Source organism: Lissotriton vulgaris, chromosome 1_2 (genome assembly GCF_964263255.1).
Source record: "Lissotriton vulgaris chromosome 1_2, aLisVul1.2, whole genome shotgun sequence".
Lineage (NCBI taxonomy): Eukaryota > Metazoa > Chordata > Amphibia > Caudata > Salamandridae > Lissotriton > Lissotriton vulgaris.
Genome location: NC_141686.1, coordinates 353,555,736 through 353,582,491, shown reverse-complemented (window position 1 = coordinate 353,582,491; position 26,756 = coordinate 353,555,736). Strand labels below are relative to the sequence as shown.

Here is a 26,756-nt window from a genome sequence, read left to right as displayed (position 1 = left end):
CTCGCTGAACTATCCTCGGAGCCTTGCTGGCGCTGCCGCGGCCCGACCCCGAGGAACCCCCCAGCTCGAGGATTGAGAGCTGAGCGCAGGGTATTCCTGTACCAGGCTGGTACTGAGACTGTCCCGCTACCCCCTTCCCACAGTTTCTGAGACCTTAAGGATCCCTCGATCCCTTTGTACATATATCACTGAGATAACCTGTCTTGATTACCCATAAAGACGTTAAGAATCTATCCTTGTGTGGTGTCCTTCTGTAGTGGTGTGATTGCTCGCCTGTACGATCCTGGGAGAGGAAATTCGCCAGGAGACCTCTTGACAACGCTTGGCCAGTTCCATAAGGAGAGGTGGGTCTCGGGGTGGTCGGCCAGATAGCCTCTGCCTCCCCACTAAGATCGCCTTTCTAACATTGGAGGCAGGCGGTGCGATCTGAGCCAACGCAAATCGTACAGAGTGACTCACCCACTGCTGACAGAAACACACTACGACCATGACTACCAAGGAAACCTGACCGACCACGAAGTTCCCATGGGGGGCTGCGAGAGCAAGGTGGCGCTGTTTGCTGATCTCCTCACCCTCACCCGCTCCGGTGAGTCTCTGCCGGCACTCCACTCTGCGCTGACCCTTTTCAAGCGGGCCTCCGGCCTTAAGATTAATAAATCTTGGGCCCTTAACATTACCATTCCGGAGGGAGACAGCCCCCACCAGTTGGTGCCATACCAGTGGGCCACCCAAGGCCTCCGTTACCTCGGATTGCAGATAACTCCTATCCTGGACACGTGGACGCAAGTAAACTGGCGGGAGTGTCGGCAGTCAGTCCTGGAGGAACTGCGGCAGTGGAAGCCCCTAGTGCTGACATGGCTGGGCAGGCTCAACGCTGTCAAAATGTCAATCCTCCCTAAAATCCTGTACCTATTTCAGTGTCTCCCCACGCCCATCCCGCTCCGCTACATTCGCGACCTTCATTTGGGGCGGTAAGAGGCCTTGATTCTCCCAGAAATTGTTAATGACACCGCGGGACAGGGGGGGTTGGGGGGGGGGGGTGGGTGAAGGGGGACTAGCATGCCCCGATTTATTGGACTACTACTGGGCCTCGCATCTCTGCTTTGTGGTGGAGTTGGGAGTGACAGAGAGTGAAAAGGGATGGCTCCACATGGACTGGGCCGTGACGAACCATTTGGGACCTAGTCTGGCACCAGCGGGCGGCGCGTTCCTCGAGTGCCTACCTGGCGGTCCCTACGAGGTTGGTGCTTGACATCTGGGACAAGGTGGCTGTGGGCAGAGGCCTCACGACCTTTCCCTCGCCGCACACCCCGATAGAGGGGAACCCATCTTTTCCACCGGCACACCAAACGCGAGCCTTTGCCAAGTGGACGCAGGGGGACTGAAGGGTGGTTACAGACTTATTAGAGGAGGGCAAACTAAAGTCCTTCGCTTAATGTAGAGAAGAGTTCACGTGTCCAGCTACAGTATACCCAGCTGCGACACTGGGTGACTGCAGACGCAATGTACCAGTCAGCCACGCGCGCCTTCACCCCCTTCGAGCGGCTGGCCCGCCACCCCCATCGAATCAAAAGGGCTGGTGTCTCGAATTTACCAGATCCTCCAGCACCCGCAAACGCCGGCTTCCCACCCTTACCAGGACAGATGGAAGGCGCTGTCGGACACGGACATTACCCCTGCGCAATGGCATAGGCTATGGCTGGACATCCCCAAAGTATACCGTAGCATCCCACAGCGGGAAAATGCCTATAAATTAATGACCCAATGGTATTACACTCCCCAGCGCATTCATAAGATTTTTTTCTATCTCCTCGCCCCTGTGCTGGCGGTGCAGATTGTAGGAAGGTGGATATCTGACTATGGTTACCCCCAACTTTTTGCTTAGTGTTTAGCTGGTTTTCGACTTAGTTGGCCTGGGATCCTGCTATTCAGGACCCCAGGATATCTGCTCTTTCTGTAAAATGGACTCCATGTACTCTTTAATAGCGCTGTGCCCCTTTCTTTAGATGCTGCTTGTCTAAAGAAAGGGGCGTGACCTCCATGAATGTGAAAGCGCCGCATGGGTGCTAGTAAACAAAAAAATAAGTATGCGCGGCCGCTATACTAAAAGCTATAATAAATAAAAAACGCGGCTGGTATAGTTAAAACGGACCGCCATTAATAAATAAAATAAAAGTGGGCGGTGTGCTGAGACGTAGTAGGTGGCATGGGGCAAATCAATAAAAAAAAAAGTTCTCACAGCCAAGATAAAGCAGACCGTGTAAAAAGACAAGTAAAAAGGTCCAGTCGTTATGGGAGGTAACAAATGCAGACAAGGCGGTACAAAGAAGGGCCTAACAAGACTAATAACAAATTGGAAGCCATTATTTACAAAGGACAATGGCACAAGCCAATTACAAATATGGCCAGAGAGCGGGCGGGGCTTCAAAGCCATACTCCAATACTGCATGCCTCGCACAGCGCATGCGCCGCCGAGGCTCGACCTAAAAATGAGAGCGGTGAGGCAGTATGGAGCCGATGTTCTCGTTGGTTTTGTTTATGCAGTTAAGAAGTCTGGATAGGATTCACTGTAAGCTGAACGTGCCTGGTGGATTGACTGCTGTACGGCTGCAATGTGCATGGATGTTTAGGCTGCTAGGGTAACATGGAGTTAATGTTGAGGTATTGGGAATTCAGGAAAAATGGGTGAAAGTTATGCTGAGGTAAACTTCACAAAGAAAGTTAACAGATGCCGTTGCTCTCCAATAAAGAGTACTTTTATAATATAAACATAAAGACGCGTGCAATCAACTACTAATAAACACCCCTGATGGCTTAGAGGCGTTAGTTATATAATATGCAAAAAATACATGTTCGCCCCTTTTGGGATAATAGTGTTGCTAAGTTAAGGAAGTCGTCATGCAACCTTTCAAGGAAAACATAAACTCCAGGGCTGACATAAGCTCTGTAACCGCAATATTCCAAAGAAAGAATGAATAAAAGTGTTTTGTAAAGTGCGCGGCTACTCCTGGAAGCTTCCTAGCGCTGAGAATCATCCGAGCAGGCACACGAGAATAGTTCATTTTCCTTAGCAAGAAAAATGGTTGAAAGACTTTTGAGGGTGGAGAAAGGCAATCGTATAATAATGATACCACGGAACGTAAACAATCAGTGACAGGCATCAAGTACCGCCGACAAGGGCAATGCCGATTTTCTGAAGAGGGCAGCACTACTCTGCTTTTGCAACCACCTCAGGAGTGCAGGCTTTTGGAGCTATGGTTCTTCCCACCATGCAGCGCGTGCAGCCTCTCCGGGACCCCCATGTCCTCTCCCTGCGGTGAAGGGTGCAGCAGTCTCGGCTTCTTCGGTGCTCTGACTCGCGCTAGATGCCGTAAGCCCCAAGCGTTGCCCGTGCACGGCCAGCCACGAGTGTTGACTGCCCTTCCTCTAATGCGCTGCCCCTCCCCTGAGCCACCCCGATGTTCCCCCTCCTTCTGGCTGCTTCTTACCTGTTCCCTGCCGGGCCAGACTCTTATTTTGACCATCGAACAGCAATTGGCAGGAGTGCGCCTGCGCCGGGTCTGTACTGCGCATGCGCAATGACAGGTTAACTTGGTTTGGCAGGGGATAAGTGGTGCATTTTCTGTGCTCGGGCCATGCCTATATACAATAGGTACAATAGGCTGCCAACAACAGCGCTCGAGACAGAGGGATATGGGTTTTTTGCAAGTGACAGGTGAATATCAAAGGAACATCCGGTTTCTCTGTCTTCTGGTGGGATGCGCAAGGTAAGATCGTCACTTTCTGTGTGTGTGTGTGTGTGTGTGAGCGCGCGCCGGTAAGGGAGGGTGGTGGCGTGCGTGTGCTCGTGTGTCTGTGTGTCTGTGTGTGTGTGTGTGTGTGTGTGTGTGTGCCCGCGTGTGTGTCTGTCTACGTGCGCGTTCCATTGTGACGAGGATCAGCCTGCCGGAATCGGAGCGCGTGTTTATGCGCGCGACCTGATCCGATTCCGGCAGGCTGCGCGTGCCAGTCTCTTGTCTCCCTTTGAACTCCTTGAAAGCTAAACTGATTACAATAGGGCTCCACAGCGACAATAACTTCGCGATTGCATCGCAGTACGAGCCCTAAAAAAAGGAGGGGGGAAGAAAGGGAAAGAAGAAGCAACAAAGACAGGGAAGGAGGCTCAAATCAGGCACATTTTGCCCAATAAATATACAGCATTTCCTGAACAGGAATAGGAAAAGGATGATGGCCTTGTTTCATTCCAAATGCAATGCAAGCCCTCACATCAGGGTTTGTAACACAACCTATGTACTATGCAACATGGTCCATGCTGTTAATTATGTGGACTTTAAATACGCAAAACTCTGCAATGTTACCAAAATGTATAACAGCACATTAAAAAAAAGTGCATGCTGCTACGGCCTCCACGTTTCGCAAGAACGAGGTCGCAAACAGTGAAGCAAATGTGTAAGTCATGTGAAACCAAACACAAATCATCTAAATATCACCTGCACATCCCGTCGCACAGAAAACATAATGGCCATACTGGTAATGGCTGCCATGGCAGCTCACCTCACGTGATAGTGGGGATCAGTTGGCCACACACTCATGTCAATCAGGTAGCCATGGTGATGAAACAGGCAGGGAGGAAACTGACATGTCTATTGACTGCAGGTAAGACCAATTGGCATGCCTGAGGAACACCTGGCCATGTTTTACTGCCAACTACCACTTCAAAACGGCCTTCATAACCAATCAGGAGCAACGAGTTTCAGGAAAGTTTTATATGACCCCCAAGTACCAGTTCGTGTGACGTTTGCGATGTTTAAGGGACTGTGTTTTAATTTAGTACATGCAAGTCTTTGGTGATGCTGTGACGTTTGGAACTTGTCACCTGATTCAGGTTTTGCACGGGTCTCCACAACTACAAATGCACGAACCCACCAATATTTTTTACTAGGATTCAGTCTATGACGTAACATTGAATACAGCGTACTGCATAAGACACTTTATCCATTTGATGTATCTGCATAGAGAGACCTCCTATATATGCACATATCTGTGCAGCAGGTGCCTCCTTTCACTGAGCTAAGTTGCTGATAAACGTGGCTAGCACTGCAAAGGTTATGTACAAGTAAAATATCTCAAATGTGTCGCAGTAAGGCTTTCGACACACACATGTGGGAAGTGAAATCAAAGTCCATAGTAACAAAAAACAACAATGACACACAGAGGGCCAAGTACCAATGCCGAAATGTTAAATGAATCTTTTCACAATTGACATACTAAATCTAGTATTAAGTAAGTAGTATTAAGTAGTATTAAGTAAGTTAGATTGCCTCTGCTCCATGTAGCATCAAAAGCCTTTGCCTACATTTGCCTGCAAGCTGTTTAAGATGGTACAATATTAATTTGATCCGAGAGGAATAAGCAAGTTTTAGATCAACGTACGCAACTTTAATGATATAAATTTGTATTGAATTACACACAAGCTGGTCTATTACCCACTCTTCTCCAGGAGGGCCAAAGGCAGGGATTTTCTTATTACTTATATCTCAATCTTTAAGAATTCGGATCCTCCTATTAGACTAATGAACTTCCTGGGCCACGATAAAAGCTGCCGAGTACGACGCAAGGTCTAGCCGGGTTGCATCACACCTGCCATGTGGCTACTAGAAGCTGCACCACTGACCAGGTGCAAGAGTCCAGCCTTGTCAGAAGATGGACCTACGATCATTAACACAGTGGACCAATCATAACCCAGGGACGGCCAACTTAAGCATAAAAGTGAGTTTGGTCTTTTTTGTTTACAAAGCCCATTTTAACATGCCTAAAGGCTCAAATGTGACACAACAAATAGTGAGAATACTTTCTGGCCTTGGGCCATCTTTACAATTTTGCCACTGCACCATAATTAAAAAAAATGTAAGCACTTAATTCAAAATATGATTCTATACACACATGAGTAAGATGGGTAAGGAGGGTGGATTTAAGAGGGGCCTGCAAATAATTCACTCAGAAAACTCCAGGGCTCAGTCAGCCGTCCAGTCAGACATTGTGAGTGCAGGACTGCAATACAAACTAACACCTCAATAACATCAACGGAATGCTAGCGGGCCTCACGAAAACTGCTACTGCTCTTCTCAAAGCCAATTTAAAAGCAGCAGGAAGATGTCTTTCTGGTGCAGAGAGGCCAGACATCTCAGCGCCATTCTCAACAACCGTCAGTGCGGTCGTAGCTCGCAACACTCGCGGGGGTCGAACTGGGTTTTGCAGCGTGAATCTTTCTGGATTCACTATGCTGTGCATATTCCGCAATCTGGTGGTTGGGTCCGGAATTGTAGTTTTTTTTTCTCTTTTTTTTTGTAGCCCAGGTGGGAGTCGACGTCCCACCTTCTGGTGTACCTTCGGTGACGTCGGCATGCTTCCGACGGAAGCTACCACCCTTGGGCGCCATCTTCAGATTCTTTTTTCCGCCGTTGGGTCTGGATCGTCGCGTGAAGCTCCAAAAGTTTTGGAGGAAAAAAGGAGAAAATACAACTACTATTCGACGGTAAAGACAGGAAAAGATTGGGAGAAGAAGACCATCAGAGAGGACACGACAAAGAAAATCGAGATCTTCGACGTCCTTGGAGGAATGCGCATACACCCTGAGCGCAGGGATGTACAAGACTCCATTTAAATTCTGCAAAAACTGCCACCACAAGTTCGCGCAGAAGGACCAACACCCGGTCTACAAACTCTGCCTGCCTATCGACCACGAGAGCAGAGACTGCAACGCCTGCTCCGTCTTCAAGCCGAAGACACTCCGAGTTCGAGAGAAGCAGAGGACAGCTCATCACACGATGCAGGGCAAGGGCCAGGCCCCGACGCTTTACGAACTGGGCCTCTCCACCGACGACGAGGACAACATCGCCGAAGGTCCAGATGACTTCACGGTCGCAGAGACCGATAAGAAAACGCCTGACAAGGTAGGAGAGTCTACGACCCCTAAAACTCCCTCAGGGCCTCGAAAGCCAGAGGCGGACCCTCGAAAGGCAGAGTCCAAAGCCTCGAAAGGAGCACTGGCGCCGAAAAGTTCGACGGCCGAAGCTGCATCCTCTGAAAAAGAGCCCAGCGGATCCTTCGACAAGGACTCCCAAGGCAGAAGACCGACGAAAAGCAAAGGTCGTCGAAGCAAGCCCCCGAAAAAGGGTCTTCGACTTCGAAGGAAAAGGAGCTGAAGAAAGCTTCGACGTCGACGCCGCCGCCGAAGAGAGCGGCCGAAACGCTCGACGACGACCAGGCCGCAGAGATGCTGAGAAAGAAAAGAAGGCTCGAGGCCAAAATGGAGAACATCCTCCAGAGAAAGAAAGACTTTGGCGAAAGAATGAGAAGTTACAAGATTCCCTCGAGGCCGGCAACATCAATCGCTGAGGTGACAGAACAGGAGGAGTTCGACGTCGAAGAGCCGCCGAAAACTCCGGAGCTCTCGGAGCACGAAGAGGAAGAGGACCTCTATTATAATGAAGGTGATTACGGGGACCAGCAGTCAAGCTATGGCTCGGGTTCTTCGACGGCCCAAGACCAGGAGTGGCAGGACATCGAGGCCGAAAACCCGGAGGAGGCGGTGGAGACATATCCGTCGAGGCCTTCGCCACCGGATGACATCGGAGCATACAACGAGGTAGCCAGGAAGGCAGCAGCAGCTTATGGGGTCAAGCTAGAGGAGGAAAAGCCAAAAGCAGATTTCCTGCTAGAAACATTGATCCCCACACAGACAAGAAGCCAATTCCTTCCCATGCTGAAAAGTATCACAGACCAGGGGAAGGAAGCCTTCAAGGACCCGGCTACATGCAGATCAGTAACGCCGAGGACGGAAAAGAAATACAAATTCTCCTCACAGGACCCGGCTTATATCAAGGGGTCCGTCACAGCAGATTCTATTATCGCTGCAACGGCCAGAAGAAGGGCCAATGTCCCAACAACATCTGGGCCTCCACCTGACAAGGAAAGCAGGAGGATGGACCTAACTGGGAGGAAAATAGAGAGGAACGCTGCAATGCACTGGCGGATGGCGAACTCAAACGCCCTCCTAAACAGACATCAATACCAACATTGGGATGAGATGGGGCAATTGCTCAAGCACCTCCCGGAACAATACAGTGAGAGGGCATCACACCTTGTGGAAGAGGGGAAAAGCATTGCAAACTCGTGCCTGAAGACAGCCTTGGATGGGGCTGAAACATCCAGCAGATTGATGGCTATAGGCATCACAGAGAGAAGGCAAGCCTGGCTCAGGATCTCAGGTTTCAGGGCAGAGGTGCAGAACAACATCCTGAACACACCCTTCAATGGTGAAACACTGTTCGGAGCCCCAGTTGATGATAAGCTCACACAACTGAAGAAGGACAACGAGACAGCAAGGTCCATGGGGGCCCTGAAATTCAGAGGGATGAGAAGGGGCACTCCTACGCGGAGGCCAAACGGCAGAGGTGGAAACCAGCGTGGAGAATCACACCAGGCGTTCCACCAGGGACAACAGAGTGACAACCAAGGTCACCAGGGCCAGCAGAGGCAAAACTGGAACTACCAGAACAGCGGCCAGTCCTTTCGATCAAGAGGAAACGGACGAGGACAAAGAAGAGGCGGTGATCAACCCCCCTCTAAGTGACTGCTCACGAGAAAAGGTGCCCACCCACCCGAACCCTCCGAGGGGAGAGCACGGAAGAACAAAGAGGAGGGGGATACACGGACAGGACACAAAAGATCATATAACTCCAGTAGGAGGCAGGCTAAGATTTTTTCTCCAGGAGTGGAGAAAAATCACCACAGACAAGTGGATACTGAACATCATGCAGTTCGGATACTGCATAGAGCTGCTAAAGAATCCACCAAACAGAAAGCCAAAGAGAAGAGAGCACTCTGGAAAAGAGCTGCGACTGCTCCAAAAGGAAGCCCAAGAACTACTCCTCAAAGAGGCCATCCAAACAGTCCCATTCAAAGAACGGAACAGAGGAGTGTACTCAAACTACTTCCTGGTACCGAAAGTGGACGAAAGCCTAAGGCCCATCCTGGACTTACGGTTCCTAAACAAATATGTAAAGACCCAAATATTCAAGAGGACGTCCCTGCAAGAAGTCATCCCACAGATAAAGGCCGGGGACTTCTTGTCCACCATAGACCTCAAGGATGCGTACCTGCACATCCCCATGAACAGGCAGCACAAGCACATGCTAAGGTTCACAGTGAACAACGATCACTACCAGTTCACAACCCTGGCCTTCGGTCTAAAATCCGCACCAAGGGTGTTCACCAAATGCCTCACGGCAGTTGCCGAGCATCTGCGAAGGGAGGGATACACGAGTACCCCTACCTAGACGACTGGCTGGTAAAGGCAAGCTCGTACAGGACATGCAAAGATCACGCACAGCAAGTCACGAGAACGCTAACAGGCCTGGGTTTCTCCATACACTGGGGAAAATGCTCAATGGAACCGGAGCAGGTGAAGATCTTCTTGGGTGCTCAAATCGACACCGTCCAATGCAGGGTGTCACCCAGCGAAAAGAGAACACTCAGCCTACTGAGAGAGAAACGTCACTACCAGAAGGGGCGAGCTCTGACAGTGAGGACAGTGAGCAAGATCTTGGGGATGATGGCGTCGTGCATACACCTGGTCCCCAATGTACGCCTACAGATGAGACCGCTCCAAGAGTGGCTACAACAGCAATGGTCACAAGCTACAGGAAGTTGGGAGGATCTAGTGGTTGTAACGCACAGGGTGCAGGAAGAAATAAGGTGGTGGACCAAGGAAAGGATAACAGTAGGGAAACCTCTAACACCACCGGACCCAACAGTGACCATTACCACAGACGCATCCCAGAAGGGGTGGGGCGCACACATGAACAAGCTCAGAGTGAGGGGTCTGTGGAGCCCTACAGATGCGGTCAGACACATCAATTACCTGGAACTGAAAACAGTGTTGCTGGCACTCAAGGCCTTCCAGAAACACCTGTACAGACAGAAGGTGCTGATACAAACAGACAACACCACAACGATGTTTTACATAAACAAACAAGGGGGAACTCAATCATTCCCCCTGTCAAGCTTGGCACAGGAAATCTGGAAATGGGCAATACCACTCAAAATAGACCTGCTAGCCATACACCTGCCAGGGAAGGACAATGTAGAAGCGGATTGGCTCAGCAGGCAGACTTCAGCATCCCACGAGTGGGAACTCAATATACAGGAGACAGAGAAACTATTCAGGAAGTGGGGCACTCCGACAAAAGACCTATTTGCAACACGCCGGAATGCAAAATGCCAATACTTTGCATCCAGGCAACCAGAAGCACTATCACAGGGGAATGCCCTATGGATAAGCTGGTCAAAGACATTTGCCTACGCTTTTCCCCCGATACCACTGATCCCCAGGGTTCTGAACAAATGCATGACAAGCAACATGACGCTGATCCTGGTGGCACCACAATGGGCCAGGCAGACCTGGTACTCTCAGATAATGGAGATGGCGCAAGGGCCCCCCCACAAGTTCTCAAAAAGAAGAGACCTACTCTCTATGGAAAACTGAGAAATTCTACACCCAGAGCCGGAGAGCTTCAACCTCTCAGCCTGGCTCCTGAGGACTTAGAGTTCGCACATCTAAAACTACCAGAGAGCACCCTGAGAGTGCTGCGACGGGGCAAGAAGGCCCAGCACACGCAAATGCTATGGGCAAAATGGAAAAGATTCACTCAGTGGTGACGCAAGAAAAAACTACACAGAAAACTGACAAGGGAATCTACGGTGCTAAGGTACCTCACGCACCTAATAAAGGCTAAACTAAGCTCATCCTCGCCAAGGGTACACCTGGCAGCGATTGTGGCATACACAAGAGGAGAAACAGGGAGAAGCTTTTTCACATCTCAGGTCGTGCAAATATTCTTGGAAGGGGCGAAAAGAATAGCGCCACCAAAAAGAATGCCACCACCGGCTTGGAACCTGAAGGTAGTACTAACAGAGCTCATGAAAGCACCTTTCGAACCTATCCACAAAGCATCACTGCAAATGCTGACTATGAAAACTGCCTTTCTGGTAGCAATCACATCGCTACGGAGGGTGAGCGAACTGCAGGCTCTAACACTACAGGAACCTTACATTCAGATACACAGTGACAGGGTCGTAATGAGAACGGACCCGCACTTCATGCCGAAGGTGGTGTCAAGGTTCCACATGAATCAAAGTATTCAGATCCCTAGCTTCTTCCAAAACCCCACTACAAGCGCTGAGAGAGCACTCCACACTCTAGACGCAAGAAGGGCAGTGATGCACTACATTGAAAGGACGAAAGGACACAGGAAGACAAAATAGTTCTTCGTATCCTTCGCAAACAGTTACATGGGTAAACTAGTGACAAAAAACACCATAGCTCGATGGATCGCACAGACTATACAATTCTGCCACAAGCAAGCGGGCCAGAAGCTAACAGGAGGGGCACAGGCCCACTCAACCAGGAAGAAAGGAGCAACAATTGCCTTTCTGGCCAACACACCAATTCAGGACATATGCCTGGCGGCAACATGGGCTTCAGTGCACACGTTCACTAAGCACTATTGCGTGGATGTTCAAATGAACAAGGAAAAATGAACAAGGAAGCACAAGTAGGACAAAAGGTGCTTCAACATATTTTCAACAACCAACGCTCATCTTCCACCCAGCCGCCACAAAAGTAACAAAAATCGCTACAAAATCTATGCACAGCATAGTGAATCCAGAAAGATTCACGCTGCAAAACGAATAGTTTCTTACCTGTCGGTGTAGTTTTGCAGCTTGAAGATCTTTCTGGATTCACTAGCGAACCCACCGCCTCCGCCAGAAAGATGAGGCTGGAAAAGAAGGTGGAAAAGGAAAAAGGAAGATTAACAATACATAGCCATGGATTCACTACAAGCAGAAAAGACAAAAGAGACAGAAAAAAGAATCCGAAGATGGCGCCCAAGGGTGGTAGCTTCCGCCAGAAGCATGCCGACGTCACCGAAGGTACACCAGAAGGTGGGACGTCAACGCTCACCTGGGCTACAACAACAACAAAAAAAAGAGAAAAAAAAGACTACGATTCCGTCCGAACCCAACCACCAGATTGCGGAATATGCACAGCATAGTGAATCCAGAAAGATCTTCAAGCTGCAAAACTACACCGACAGGTAAGAAACTATTCGTTATGCACTGGGGTTACCGCGGGGTGGAAATAAAAATAAAAATAAATAAAACCTACCTGACCAGTCCTGCGCCGCCTCTGCTCCTAGGCAGAGGAACAGGCATGCTCCCTCCCCTCCTGTAGCCAATCACAATGCTGCCATGGCAGCTTTGCGATTGGTGGGGAGTCCCGGACAGTGCCCAGCCATGCACCAGTAGGGACACCATTTTCTCTATGTAGGCTGCACGGAGCCTACATAGAGAAAATGGCGAGTGTGCATGACTGCGCTGGTCGGCCCCAGGGCCGTCCAAACAGTCAGGGCATTCAGAGTGGTGCAAGCCACTCCTCCCCGACTCACCCACCTGCCCGGCCCCAACCAGGCATAACCAACCAGGCATACCCACCCCCAACCAGGCATATCCATGCCTTCTGCTTTCTCGCAGCGCGAGAAGCAGAAAATAAAATGGTATTCAAAATACCATTTTATTTTCTGCTTCTCGCACTGTGAGAAAGCAGTGGGGTGGCGCCGTAACACCCTAATGGATCAGCCGCCACTGCAAGAAACCCAGAGGCACCTAAGCACACCCCCGGTCTATGTGCTGTGTGCAATGAGCAATTCAAGCTATGCAAAAGCAGTCACTTCCCTCCCCTCAGGTGCCACAAGCTGAGAGAAAGCCTCGGGGAGGTTGCGGTCTCCGGGGCAGCGGGGCCCCCGCATACCAATAATAAATTGCCCCCAGGACCTGGCCCACCCGGGAGCTTAAGGAAAACAAAGCACTGTAGCCTTTGCTTCTGTTTTTTTTTTTATTATTTCAACTGGATTTGCACAAACAGCACAAATTTGGTTGAACATTTTTAAACAATACTTTTTTGGGGCCTGGGGATCCCAGTGGAACCCCTGAGCAGGCCTAGGGGGTCATGGTGTTTCTGTCCTTCCTCCTTTTCTTGTTTTTTATCCTTTTTTAAATGTTTTCTTGTGACTCGGTTCAACCGAGTCACAAGATGGCTGCCAACACTTTCTAGTTTGAAGTGTTGGCAGCCAATCCCAATTATGTTTGTTCTCGGGAGGATTCACAAATCCTCCTCGGTGCTCAGATATCGATATTTGAATCTTTTTAATTTCTCAGGAACTCTGAACGGATTTACACCATTTAAAAAAAAAAGGTTGCTTTTTGAACCAAGAACTACATTTTTGCCAAATTTGGTGTTATTCCGTTCAGCAGTTCGGGCTGTAGCAAGTTCCAAAATTCATATGGTAATTAACATGGTGAAAACGTGTTTTGGGTCCCCCCTTTTTTGCTCGGCCCCGCTTGATGAATCACGCAGAAACTTTCAAGACAGAAACTGACCGGACCGCCCCATTAGTTTTAAATTTTTCGCGAAGATTCGTCATTCGGTGTCAAAGATATTGGCAATAGAAAAAACGCTTTTTGAATAGAAACAAGGTCCTAACTATAACTACCTACTGGTGACCGCCAGTAGGAGATTATATATATATATATATATATATCTCCGAACAAGAATGCCGTAACCGCTGTACTGCAAAGCAAAGCTCGGGGGAGTATCGGCAAAATGGAGACGCTTCTCCATATTTAAAGATTCCAGCAATCCCCTTCCAAAGAATGGGTGTCGACACATGTGTTCGCATCTGTTCTTGGGAAAGGGATTGTTTGAAAATGAGAATATACATATAGCGCTAGATAGCGCTGTTAGATGTTGTCAAGGATCCCCGTCCTACACTGTGTGGCTGTAATCTATCGCAGTCGGATTGGGGGACGCAGATTGAGCTATGCTTTGTTGCCATTTGAACGAGCCCCCTGCAGTGATCTGAGAGATCATTGCGTGCGCGCGTTAAAGACTCAGAAGTTGCCGGTCTAGTCGTCACAGGCTGATCAGCAGTGAGGTGCTTTGGCAGCGTTCAAAGCCATGCACTTCACCAATGGGTTGAGAGTGAAGGAGAGCTCAGGAATTTTCTTAGTTAGTCAGGGTTTAGTATAGCCCAGTTCATTTTTAGGGCTCGGGCCTCCCCTACACGTAGTGTAGGAGGAGCTTGTTAGGGCTCGGGCCTCCCCTACACGTAGTGTAGGAGGAGCTGCGAGCTCTTTAGTATTTAGAAAAAAAAAAGTTTGAGAAAGGACTCCGGCTGGGACATTCCTTAGATTTTTCTGGCATCTGCCTAGTGATTCGTCTTCGCTGTGCTGTGTATTCAGTAGCGTTGACGTGATAGGCTGTATGCAATGTACGCGTGCCCGAGTTGGCATTTTCTGTTCGCGAGCGAGCACGGGAGAGTGATTCATCTTAATTAGGAGCTGTCAGAGTGCCCGTGTAATGCAATCCAGATGATGCGAGCTCACGAGGCAGCAGGCGAGGCTCACAGAAGATGACTCATACATGCTCGTCCACACTGTAGTTCTTGTGTTTCCTGAAGAGTCTCATTTCCAAAGGGCGCCATTTCCTTCTTTTCCGTGGGACACGCGAGCAAGTCAATAGCCTGAACAAATGTCCTGTATGCCCTGTGGCCTTATTGAATTCACATTTATGGGTTACATTTGGTTAGATTTTGAAGGAATAATGCGTTAGCAAATCGCGCGGATTGGGAAGGTTGCATTCGAAAGGGAACGCGCCAGCAGATGAAACTTTAGTAAAAAGTTTGCTGGAGCGAGCAAGCAATGCAAAACCGGCTCGAACAGACCAACCTCGGCCCGGGGGGATGTCGTCGCTCTTGACAAGCGCAGCCGAAGAGCCGTGGTTTGTGTCTCTGCTGTTCCTCAACCCCAGGTGATTTTCCGCAGGTCTCTCTTGATTGAAGGACGCATTTAAAATAAAACTGGTGTTCGGGATTAATTTGACGCATAGCTGCGTCGTTTAGCATGTTATGTTTAGATGCACTATTAATGCTACGCTTTCGTTTCTCTATTGTGTTGTCCATAACCGAATGTGCACAGATGCGCGGAGAGTGTGCTAATTGGTGTTCACAAATAAGCGATGTATTCAACAACTTTCGAAATACCAGTTATGGGGATGCCTTGAATCGTGAGTCTCCGGCTTGCGTTTGGAGACTTGAATATGTTAACACCAAAAGTGTCGCGGCATGACCAGCCAAAGGCGATTCGTGCATGGCTCGGATAGCGTCCGGGCTGCTGCTTAATGCCCGTTTAAAATACCCCGCCTGGAGTGCGCTTATGCCACCCCTAGCTCGGCACAGCAGACACTTTGATGTGGCCGGGGCGGTTCCGTGTGCATTGCACGGATGGCTTCTCACTCACGGGCCATGGGAGTGGGACTCCCTGATGGTCATGTGGCTGCAGTGAGTGTTACTGGGCTCACTGGTTGAGGCACCAAACGTTCACTAGTGATACGGCCTTGGAGGTGGGTATTTGTTTAGCCACTGGCTGGTGTGTTTAACTTTTGTCATAACACACTCTGCAGAGAGCTATGCGCAGTATGCATACACAAGGAGGCCGGGAGCAGAGCTTGCCGTCTTCTTTGAGTCTCGAAATAAATCTGAGTGATAGGAAAACTGCGACTGCTTGCGTTAAACGTGACCTCGATGTGATGGCGGTCGTTTTGGACTAAGGCTTGCACCAAGTGTGTGTGTGTAGTAGTGCTATGATGGTCTGCCACTGCTGCTGCTTAGTCGAGGTAGTATAGCATGCCTTTGGCTTTCTCTCTGTTGAAGTCCCTCTGGACAGACTTTTATTGCCTTATATGTCTATAGCGTTGAATACCATGGTGTAGACGCGTCGAGGCGCTTACTTAGGTTCAATCAAAAGAAACTGGTACTCATGTAATCGGCCTCAGAAGGATGACAGGCTGAATACACTGCAATCATCATCGAACTCTACTTTTGGGGGATGGGACTAGGCTTGCGCGTCATGCAGCTGAGCTATCATTCGGGCCAAATTTGTGATCTGCGTACCTGAAAGCGCATCGCGTGAAGCTGGTGATCACCTGATGTCATGTTCTATTGTTACCATTTGTATCTTGTGGGCGCCATTGATGTTTTGATGGCAGCTCCTGCCTGTTGTACATCTGCCAAAGCAAATATTTACTGCCGGGCACTCAAGTGCTCAACAGGACAGGGCTGGTGCGCCTTTTCTTCAGCTGCCTGCAGCATATTGGCACTGTGGCGAGGGCTCCTGACAACCTAAAATGGTGGACATGGTGGTTTCATCGGAGATCCGGAGCACTTGAGAAACAAGTGGTTTTGTGTCTTTGTTTCTTATTTAACTGTCTTTCTTCGTCTTCAGAGAAGTGCGTCTTGAACGGGTGATACTTTGCACACACACGAGGGGTAAAATGAAGCTCCTTTCCAGGTACACGGCATAGCATGATGCTAGTGTCTCGTTCGTTAAATCTCGCAGGATTTTAAAAATTGTTTGTAAAGAGTGCATGCAAAATGAGTTACCCGTGGCCGGCTCCTTTTGGAAGCCACTGATAAGTGAACAAGTTCGAACAGCACACTTTTCATGACAATTTGCGTGTTTTATGTATGACATTCGCATGCACTGTATTTCATTCTGCATGTATCTGGGCTCATAGAAGCGTTCAGTGAGTGACATGTGGCAGGAGAGAAGCACGTTGACAAGCAAAATGAAGTCACCTTGCCGCTGACTTGGCTGCCGTATTTTCCCTAGAAGCCTAGCGAACGTGGGGCTTTTCGGCACACCCCTTCGGGGCAATACTTGTGAGGCGGGCGGGCTACAGTGCTATGTCCGTAGTTTACCTTGTATAGATTGGGGAATTAGCCAGACATACATTGGCTGCGGTTGTTTTTTCACACAAAGAAGAACATGTGTGATGGTGTTAAAAGTTCATTCTTGCATCGCGAACTCCACCTGATCATTCTGTTTTCTCCGCATTTCTTCGCTTTAATGCAGTTCTTCAGCTGCCTGCGCGCTGCCCTCCATATTACTGTTCTGCTCTTTCGCCTTCTCTTGTTTCTCTCTCACTCATCTCCTCTCTCAGCCCCTGCTTGTCTCCCTGACACACACTGCTTTTTTATTACAGCTGTTCTGCCACGCTGGTTGTCGACCTCCCCTTCTCCCCCCCCCCCCACTATTTCCTTTATTTTATTTATCCTGCATACCACGATTGCCAGATCAATATAGAACTTTGGGTGGAGGGGATCACAGTTGATGTTAGTTGATGGCTCTCTGGCGTGAGTTTGGGACGGCACAGACCATTCTGGTGCTTCAAAAAGGCCTGTTTCCGCGGAGGAGGAAGTGGGGGGCGGCGTGGGGGTTCACATCAGCAAGATCTTTGTGGTTACCATGATTCCTCTCTAAATCGGTGGCACTCCATGGGTTGTGGAAGCAGTTTGTGCTGAGATGTGGACCATGGTTGAGTGGTGTAGTGAGTAGTGAGTGCAGAGTAGTGAGTAGAGTAGTCAGTAGTGAGTAGAGTAGTGAGTAGAGTAGTGAGGTGAGTAGAGTAGTGAGTAAAGTAGTGAGTGCAGAGTAGTGAGTAGAGAAGTGAGTAGTGAGTCGTGAGTAGTGAGGAGTAGAGTAAGGAATAGTGAGTGGCGAGTAGTGAGTAGAGTAGTGAGTAGTGAGTGCAGAGTAGTGAGTAGTGAGTAGAGTAGTGAGTAGGTGAGTAGTGAGGAGTAGAGTAGTGAGTAGTGAGTGGCGAGTAGTGAGTAGAGTAGAGTAGTGAGTAGAGTAGAGTAGTGAGTAGTGAGTAGAGTAGTGAGTAGAGTAGTGAGTAGTGAGTAGAGTAGTGAGTAGAGTAGTGAGTAGTGAGTAGTGAGTAGAGCAGTGAGTAGTGAGTAGAGCAGTGAGTAGTGAGCAGTGAGTAGAGTAGTGAGTGCAGAGTAGTGAGTGCAGAGTAGTGAGGGCAGAGTAGTGAGGGCAGAGTAGGGAGGGCAGAGTAGGGAGGGCAGAGTAGGGAAGGCAGAGTAGGGAGTGCAGAGTAGTGAGTAGAGTAGTGAGTAGAATAGTGAGTAGAGTAGTGAGTAGTGAGTAGAGTAGTGAATAGAGTAGTGAGTAGAGTAGTGAGTAGTGAGTGCAGAGTAGTGAGTAGTGAGTGCAGAGTAGTGAGTAGTGAGTAGTGAGTGCAGAGTAGTGAGTAGAGTAGTGAGTAGTGAGTACAGTAGTGAGTGCAGAGTAGTGAGTAGAGTAGTGAGTAGAGTAGTGAGTAGTGAGTGCAGAGTAGTGAGTAGAGTAGTGAGTAGAGTAGTGAGTAGAGAGTGCAGAGTAGTGAGTAGAGAGTGCAGAGTAGTGAGTAGAGTAGTGAGTAGTGAGCAGAGTAGTGAGTAGTGGGTGCAGAGTAGTGAGTAGAGTAGTGAGTAGAGTAGTGAGTAGAGAGTAGTAAGTGCAGAGTAGTGAGTAGTGAGTAGAGTAGTGAGTAGAGTAGTGAGTACAGAGTAGTGAGTAGTGAGTGCAGAGTAGTGAGTGCAGAGTAGTGAGTAGAGTAGTGAGTAGAGTAGTGAGTAGAGTAGTGAGTAGAGTAGTGAGTAGAGTAGTGAGTAGGACATCACAGGCAGCAGCTGTGCAAGCTTCTTACACTCACAAGGAGACCACAGGCAGCTGAGGTGCAATCTTTTCCCACTCACAAGAACGACATCACAGGCAGCAGCAGTGCAAGCTTCTTACATTCACAAGGAGACCACAGGCAGCAGAGGTGCAAGCTTCTCACACTCACAAGAAGGACATCACAGGCAGTAACGGTGAACTATTCTCACACTCTCAAGGAGATCACTGGCAGTACACACCACATGAACACACTCCATAACACATAGCAACAATACATTGGCATTTACAATGCCATTAGCTCAAACTCAAATAAATCCGAGCCCGATTGCATTTCTAATGCTTGTTAGGATAGCTAGCGTCTTGTGTGCGACGAGGAATTATATAGGATATTAATATATTTATTAAATAGTAGAGTGTAACTATTGGAGATTATTAATTTGATGTTATTTAATTGCAGTTCGCATAGAAGTGTTACTCCAGAAGAAGCAACAGTGGGTGCCAAGCGGTGCAGAAGTGAACCCAGAAGCAAGGCAGTCTCTTCTCTGTCTCTGTCCCCTTCCCCTATCCCCTGTGGGGTTCATGCGAGAGCTTGTAACTAGAGGAATCGTGTGGAGGTCTGCAGGGGGAATTTGGAACTCGCATCATTCTGCTCCTGTGAGTGTACTGAGGACAGTGAGTATACAAGTAGGGCCTTGGCAGAGTGATGTGCCAAAGAAGTGAACTCACCCAAGCAGAATGGCGGAACGTTATGATTAGAAGAATCTGGGGAAAATTATAGAAGTAATACAGCAGGAGTTAATGGCGGTTAGAGAGGAGAATATGGCCCTAAAAACTGAAATTGAAGCCTCTAAGAGGAAAACCTTAGAATTGGCAGTCAAGTTGAAGAGTGAGGGTCCTGGGGCTAAATTTCACCATTCCACTTCTAGTTCAGCTACGACAAGTACCAGTGCAAACCTGAATCCAGGTAGTACAACACAAGTAGTGCATTCCTTTGCCCCGGTCATTTCCCTAGCTCCACCAGAACGTTTTAGAGGAGACCCCAAAAGGCTCAGATCTTCCTCACTCAACTGTGGTTTTAGACTCCTAGTATTGCACTGAACATTGCAGTCATGAAAAGGTGGAAAACAAGAAGGAGTCCAGCCTCCCAGTTGTGCGAGAACAAGCTAATGGTGTGTACGGTTCAAACTGCAAAACTCCCGGAAGAATATCAAGAATTCGCCGATGTGTTCAATGAAACAGAGGCAAAAAAACTACTGCCATACCGGTTTTATGACTGTAAAATTGATCTGGAACCAGGAGTTAATATATCGTGCATCAGAATTTACGCCCTCACTGAAAAGGAAAATCAGTATTTGAAGCACTATTTGCAAAACAAATTTGAAAATGGTTTCATCCAACCCTCACAGTCTCCAATCTCTTCGCCACTCTTTCATTCCCGAGAAGGATGGCGAATTAAGGACTTGTATTGACTTTCGCGCACTGAATAGAATAACTACTAAGAATCGTTATCCCTTACCTTTGACTTCAGTTTTACTGGATCAACTGAAAGGTGCAAATTTTTTTAGGAAATTAGATTTGTGGGGTGTGTACCACCTTATCAGCGTGCGTGAAGGAGACGAGTGGAAAACGGCCTTCAGAACCAAATATGGATTATTTGAATATCAGGTAGTGCTATATGGTCTCTGCAACACCCCGCGGCATTCCAATACTTTATCAACGACGTGTTAAAGGGATTTATTGATCAATGTGCAATTGTAAAAAATTTACGATATTTTGATTTATTCATCTACCGAAGAGGAGCATCAGTTACAGGTCAAAAGAATTTTACAGCGTCTAAGAGAAAACAGTTTGTACGCAAAGTTATAGAAATGGGCCTTTGGAGTAAGATCAGTGGATTTCTTAGGATTCATCGTCGCTCCAGAGGGTCAGACTATGGACAAGAAAAAGGATTGAAGTGGTACTTGAATGGTCTCCTCAAGCAACTGTGAAGGAAGTACTAATCTTTACTGGCTTTGCCAATTTCTACAGGAGGTTCATTAAGGATTTTTCTCAGAAGGTCATACCAATCACCAGACTTTAAAAAAAGAGAACTCCTTTCCAATGGACTACTAGGGCAGAAGAAGCATTTCAGTCTTGCAAGGAAAGCTTCACCTCAGCACCAGTGTTACATGCTGATCCAAGTCAACAATTTTACGTAGAAACTGATGCTTCAGAGAAAGCTATCAGAGGAGTCTTGTCACAGCGGCATAAAGATACCAGACAGTTGCATCCAATAGCATATCATTCTAGGAAACTACTTCCGGCAGCAATCAACTACACTATTACGGAAAAAGAATTATTGTCCATCAAGGATGCCTTTCAGGAGTGGAGACACAATCTTTTAGGGGCAAATCATGTAGTGACAGTATTTACGGACCACAGGAATTTGCAATTTTTGAAATCAGCCAGAACCATGGCTCCTCGACAACTACCATGGTCCCTATACTTTGCTGACTACGACTTTGTCATCACCAATCGACCAGGCAAGAATAATGGAAAGGCGGATGCCTTATCCAGAATTGATACTGAAGTGAAAAAAACTTGTTTGCACGAGCTGCAAATCATTCCTGAAACCAAAATAATTGGGGCCATTGAAGGAATTAATAGAAGAAAAGATCAGGAAAGAAATTACGCTTGAGGAAATACGAAAATGGGTTGAAGAAGGTCCTGGGAGAGAGATTCGCCAGCGATTGCCTTACCACGCAGACACATTGTATTGGCCAACTTGTGAACTCCAAAAGCAAGCTTTGTTTGACTGCCATGACAGTCCCTTGGCCGGTCATTCTGAAATTCCTCATACGGAAGAATTACTTAAGAGACAATTTTGGTGGCCCAGCTTGACAAAAGATGTTCAACAATATGTAGTAGGATGCAAGACTTGTGCACGAGGAAAGTCGGATCGGCAAGCCCCTCACGGGCTGTAATAACCCTTACCCACTCCTCCTCACCCATGGCACACGGTCACCATGGTTCTGATAGTGGATTTGCCCTCCAGTCAGGGATACAGTTCAATATTGATAATGGTGGAAGCTTTCTCTAAGATGGCTCACTTTGTCGCCTTAAAGGGAAACCCAAATGCCAAACAGTTAGCCATGCAGTTCAATCAGGATTTGTTTAAGATTAATGGAATCCCTAAGATTCTGATTACTGATCAAGGATCTCAATTCTTGTCCCATTATTGGAAGGCCTTTACTAGAAAGCAGGGCATAGAAATTAGGTATTCCACAAGTTTTCACCCACAAACTGATGGTCAGACAGGGAGAATCAATCAGGAATTAGAAAAATACTTACGGTTGTTTCTGTTAGATCAGGAAGGTGATTGGCCAGATCTCGTTTGGGCAGCTGAATTCGCACACAACAATGCTAAAAATGCTTCCACAGGGTTTTCCCCTTTCTATTTAAATTATGGGCGGCACCTAAACTTTTCTGTAGCATTTCAAGAGGTGATGGTGCCTGCCGTACAAGATCTAGTTCAACATCTATCAAAAGTTCAAGAATCAGCAACTAGAAATTTGGCTCTAGTGAAAGAACATTACAGATTAAGTGCGACTAAGAAGAAGAGACCAGGGGAAAATTTGCAGGAGAGAGATATGGTGAGGTTGAGCACTAAGAATCTGAGGCTCAGAGGAAATAGAAAATGTCAGCCCTGTTTTGTAGGTCCATACTCAGTTCTACACCCAGAGCCGGAGAGCTTCAACCTCTCAGCCTGGCTCCTGAGGACTTAGAGTTCGCACATCTAAAACTACCAGAGAGCACCCTGAGAGTGCTGCGACGGGGCAAGAAGGCCCAGCACACGCAAATGCTATGGGCAAAATGGAAAAGATTCACTCAGTGGTGACGCAAGAAAAAACTACACAGAAAACTGACAAGGGAATCTACGGTGCTAAGGTACCTCACGCACCTAATAAAGGCTAAACTAAGCTCATCCTCGCCAAGGGTACACCTGGCAGCGATTGTGGCATACACAAGAGGAGAAACAGGGAGAAGCTTTTTCACATCTCAGGTCGTGCAAATATTCTTGGAAGGGGCGAAAAGAATAGCGCCACCAAAAAGAATGCCACCACCGGCTTGGAACCTGAAGGTAGTACTAACAGAGCTCATGAAAGCACCTTTCGAACCTATCCACAAAGCATCACTGCAAATGCTGACTATGAAAACTGCCTTTCTGGTAGCAATCACATCGCTACGGAGGGTGAGCGAACTGCAGGCTCTAACACTACAGGAACCTTACATTCAGATACACAGTGACAGGGTCGTAATGAGAACGGACCCGCACTTCATGCCGAAGGTGGTGTCAAGGTTCCACATGAATCAAAGTATTCAGATCCCTAGCTTCTTCCAAAACCCCACTACAAGCGCTGAGAGAGCACTCCACACTCTAGACGCAAGAAGGGCAGTGATGCACTACATTGAAAGGACGAAAGGACACAGGAAGACAAAATAGTTCTTCGTATCCTTCGCAAACAGTTACATGGGTAAACTAGTGACAAAAAACACCATAGCTCGATGGATCGCACAGACTATACAATTCTGCCACAAGCAAGCGGGCCAGAAGCTAACAGGAGGGGCACAGGCCCACTCAACCAGGAAGAAAGGAGCAACAATTGCCTTTCTGGCCAACACACCAATTCAGGACATATGCCTGGCGGCAACATGGGCTTCAGTGCACACGTTCACTAAGCACTATTGCGTGGATGTTCAAATGAACAAGGAAAAATGAACAAGGAAGCACAAGTAGGACAAAAGGTGCTTCAACATATTTTCAACAACCAACGCTCATCTTCCACCCAGCCGCCACAAAAGTAACAAAAATCGCTACAAAATCTATGCACAGCATAGTGAATCCAGAAAGATTCACGCTGCAAAACGAATAGTTTCTTACCTGTCGGTGTAGTTTTGCAGCTTGAAGATCTTTCTGGATTCACTAGCGAACCCACCGCCTCCGCCAGAAAGATGAGGCTGGAAAAGAAGGTGGAAAAGGAAAAAGGAAGATTAACAATACATAGCCATGGATTCACTACAAGCAGAAAAGACAAAAGAGACAGAAAAAAGAATCCGAAGATGGCGCCCAAGGGTGGTAGCTTCCGCCAGAAGCATGCCGACGTCACCGAAGGTACACCAGAAGGTGGGACGTCAACGCTCACCTGGGCTACAACAACAACAAAAAAAAGAGAAAAAAAAGACTACGATTCCGTCCGAACCCAACCACCAGATTGCGGAATATGCACAGCATAGTGAATCCAGAAAGATCTTCAAGCTGCAAAACTACACCGACAGGTAAGAAACTATTCGTTATGCACTGGGGTTACCGCGGGGTGGAAATAAAAATAAAAATAAATAAAACCTACCTGACCAGTCCTGCGCCGCCTCTGCTCCTAGGCAGAGGAACAGGCATGCTCCCTCCCCTCCTGTAGCCAATCACAATGCTGCCATGGCAGCTTTGCGATTGGTGGGGAGTCCCGGACAGTGCCCAGCCATGCACCAGTAGGGACACCATTTTCTCTATGTAGGCTGCACGGAGCCTACATAGAGAAAATGGCGAGTGTGCATGACTGCGCTGGTCGGCCCCAGGGCCGTCCAAACAGTCAGGGCATTCAGAGTGGTGCAAGCCACTCCTCCCCGACTCACCCACCTGCCCGGCCCCAACCAGGCATAACCAACCAGGCATACCCACCCCCAACCAGGCATATCCATGCCTTCTGCTTTCTCGCAGCGCGAGAAGCAGAAAATAAAATGGTATTCAAAATACCATTTTATTTTCTGCTTCTCGCACTGTGAGAAAGCAGTGGGGTGGCGCCGTAACACCCTAATGGATCAGCCGCCACTGCAAGAAACCCAGAGGCACCTAAGCACACCCCCGGTCTATGTGCTGTGTGCAATGAGCAATTCAAGCTATGCAAAAGCAGTCACTTCCCTCCCCTCAGGTGCCACAAGCTGAGAGAAAGCCTCGGGGAGGTTGCGGTCTCCGGGGCAGCGGGGCCCCCGCATACCAATAATAAATTGCCCCCAGGACCTGGCCCACCCGGGAGCTTAAGGAAAACAAAGCACTGTAGCCTTTGCTTCTGTTTTTTTTTTTATTATTTCAACTGGATTTGCACAAACAGCACAAATTTGGTTGAACATTTTTAAACAATACTTTTTTGGGGCCTGGGGATCCCAGTGGAACCCCTGAGCAGGCCTAGGGGGTCATGGTGTTTCTGTCCTTCCTCCTTTTCTTGTTTTTTATCCTTTTTTAAATGTTTTCTTGTGACTCGGTTCAACCGAGTCACAAGATGGCTGCCAACACTTTCTAGTTTGAAGTGTTGGCAGCCAATCCCAATTATGTTTGTTCTCGGGAGGATTCACAAATCCTCCTCGGTGCTCAGATATCGATATTTGAATCTTTTTAATTTCTCAGGAACTCTGAACGGATTTACACCATTTAAAAAAAAAAGGTTGCTTTTTGAACCAAGAACTACATTTTTGCCAAATTTGGTGTTATTCCGTTCAGCAGTTCGGGCTGTAGCAAGTTCCAAAATTCATATGGTAATTAACATGGTGAAAACGTGTTTTGGGTCCCCCCTTTTTTGCTCGGCCCCGCTTGATGAATCACGCAGAAACTTTCAAGACAGAAACTGACCGGACCGCCCCATTAGTTTTAAATTTTTCGCGAAGATTCGTCATTCGGTGTCAAAGATATTGGCAATAGAAAAAACGCTTTTTGAATAGAAACAAGGTCCTAACTATAACTACCTACTGGTGACCGCCAGTAGGAGATTATATATATATATATATATATATCTCCGAACAAGAATGCCGTAACCGCTGTACTGCAAAGCAAAGCTCGGGGGAGTATCGGCAAAATGGAGACGCTTCTCCATATTTAAAGATTCCAGCAATCCCCTTCCAAAGAATGGGTGTCGACACATGTGTTCGCATCTGTTCTTGGGAAAGGGATTGTTTGAAAATGAGAATATACATATAGCGCTAGATAGCGCTGTTAGATGTTGTCAAGGATCCCCGTCCTACACTGTGTGGCTGTAATCTATCGCAGTCGGATTGGGGGACGCAGATTGAGCTATGCTTTGTTGCCATTTGAACGAGCCCCCTGCAGTGATCTGAGAGATCATTGCGTGCGCGCGTTAAAGACTCAGAAGTTGCCGGTCTAGTCGTCACAGGCTGATCAGCAGTGAGGTGCTTTGGCAGCGTTCAAAGCCATGCACTTCACCAATGGGTTGAGAGTGAAGGAGAGCTCAGGAATTTTCTTAGTTAGTCAGGGTTTAGTATAGCCCAGTTCATTTTTAGGGCTCGGGCCTCCCCTACACGTAGTGTAGGAGGAGCTTGTTAGGGCTCGGGCCTCCCCTACACGTAGTGTAGGAGGAGCTGCGAGCTCTTTAGTATTTAGAAAAAAAAAGTTTGAGAAAGGACTCCGGCTGGGACATTCCTTAGATTTTTCTGGCATCTGCCTAGTGATTCGTCTTCGCTGTGCTGTGTATTCAGTAGCGTTGACGTGATAGGCTGTATGCAATGTACGCGTGCCCGAGTTGGCATTTTCTGTTCGCGAGCGAGCACGGGAGAGTGATTCATCTTAATTAGGAGCTGTCAGAGTGCCCGTGTAATGCAATCCAGATGATGCGAGCTCACGAGGCAGCAGGCGAGGCTCACAGAAGATGACTCATACATGCTCGTCCACACTGTAGTTCTTGTGTTTCCTGAAGAGTCTCATTTCCAAAGGGCGCCATTTCCTTCTTTTCCGTGGGACACGCGAGCAAGTCAATAGCCTGAACAAATGTCCTGTATGCCCTGTGGCCTTATTGAATTCACATTTATGGGTTACATTTGGTTAGATTTTGAAGGAATAATGCGTTAGCAAATCGCGCGGATTGGGAAGGTTGCATTCGAAAGGGAACGCGCCAGCAGATGAAACTTTAGTAAAAAGTTTGCTGGAGCGAGCAAGCAATGCAAAACCGGCTCGAACAGACCAACCTCGGCCCGGGGGGATGTCGTCGCTCTTGACAAGCGCAGCCGAAGAGCCGTGGTTTGTGTCTCTGCTGTTCCTCAACCCCAGGTGATTTTCCGCAGGTCTCTCTTGATTGAAGGACGCATTTAAA

At 48.0% G+C, this 26,756-nt stretch overlaps 2 protein-coding genes across 6 annotated transcripts in view; one reads left to right on the top strand and one right to left on the bottom strand.

The window, feature by feature from the left end:
- Positions 1-26,756, bottom strand: part of LOC147736796 (uncharacterized) — a 104,051-nt gene that overhangs the window by 28,369 nt on the left and 48,926 nt on the right. Inside the window, exon 3 of one of the 5 annotated variants that reach the window (XM_086953478.1) lies at positions 23,549-23,625. The exons of 3 other annotated variants lie outside the window; for them this stretch is intronic. The gene's annotated coding sequence lies outside the window, so the exon portion shown is untranslated. Of the gene's footprint in view, positions 1-11,766; positions 11,823-23,548; positions 23,626-26,756 lie in introns of those variants that run through there. One more of the 5 variants, XM_086953480.1, reaches the window with a different exon arrangement.
- Positions 7,277-26,756, top strand: part of LOC147736795 (uncharacterized) — a 119,927-nt gene continuing 100,447 nt past the window's right edge. Inside the window, exons 1-2 of the mRNA XM_086952701.1 lie at positions 7,277-8,175; positions 8,558-8,744. Of these exons, the coding sequence (XP_086808827.1) occupies positions 7,277-8,175; positions 8,558-8,744 (1,086 nt within the window). The remainder of the gene's footprint in view (positions 8,176-8,557; positions 8,745-26,756) is intronic.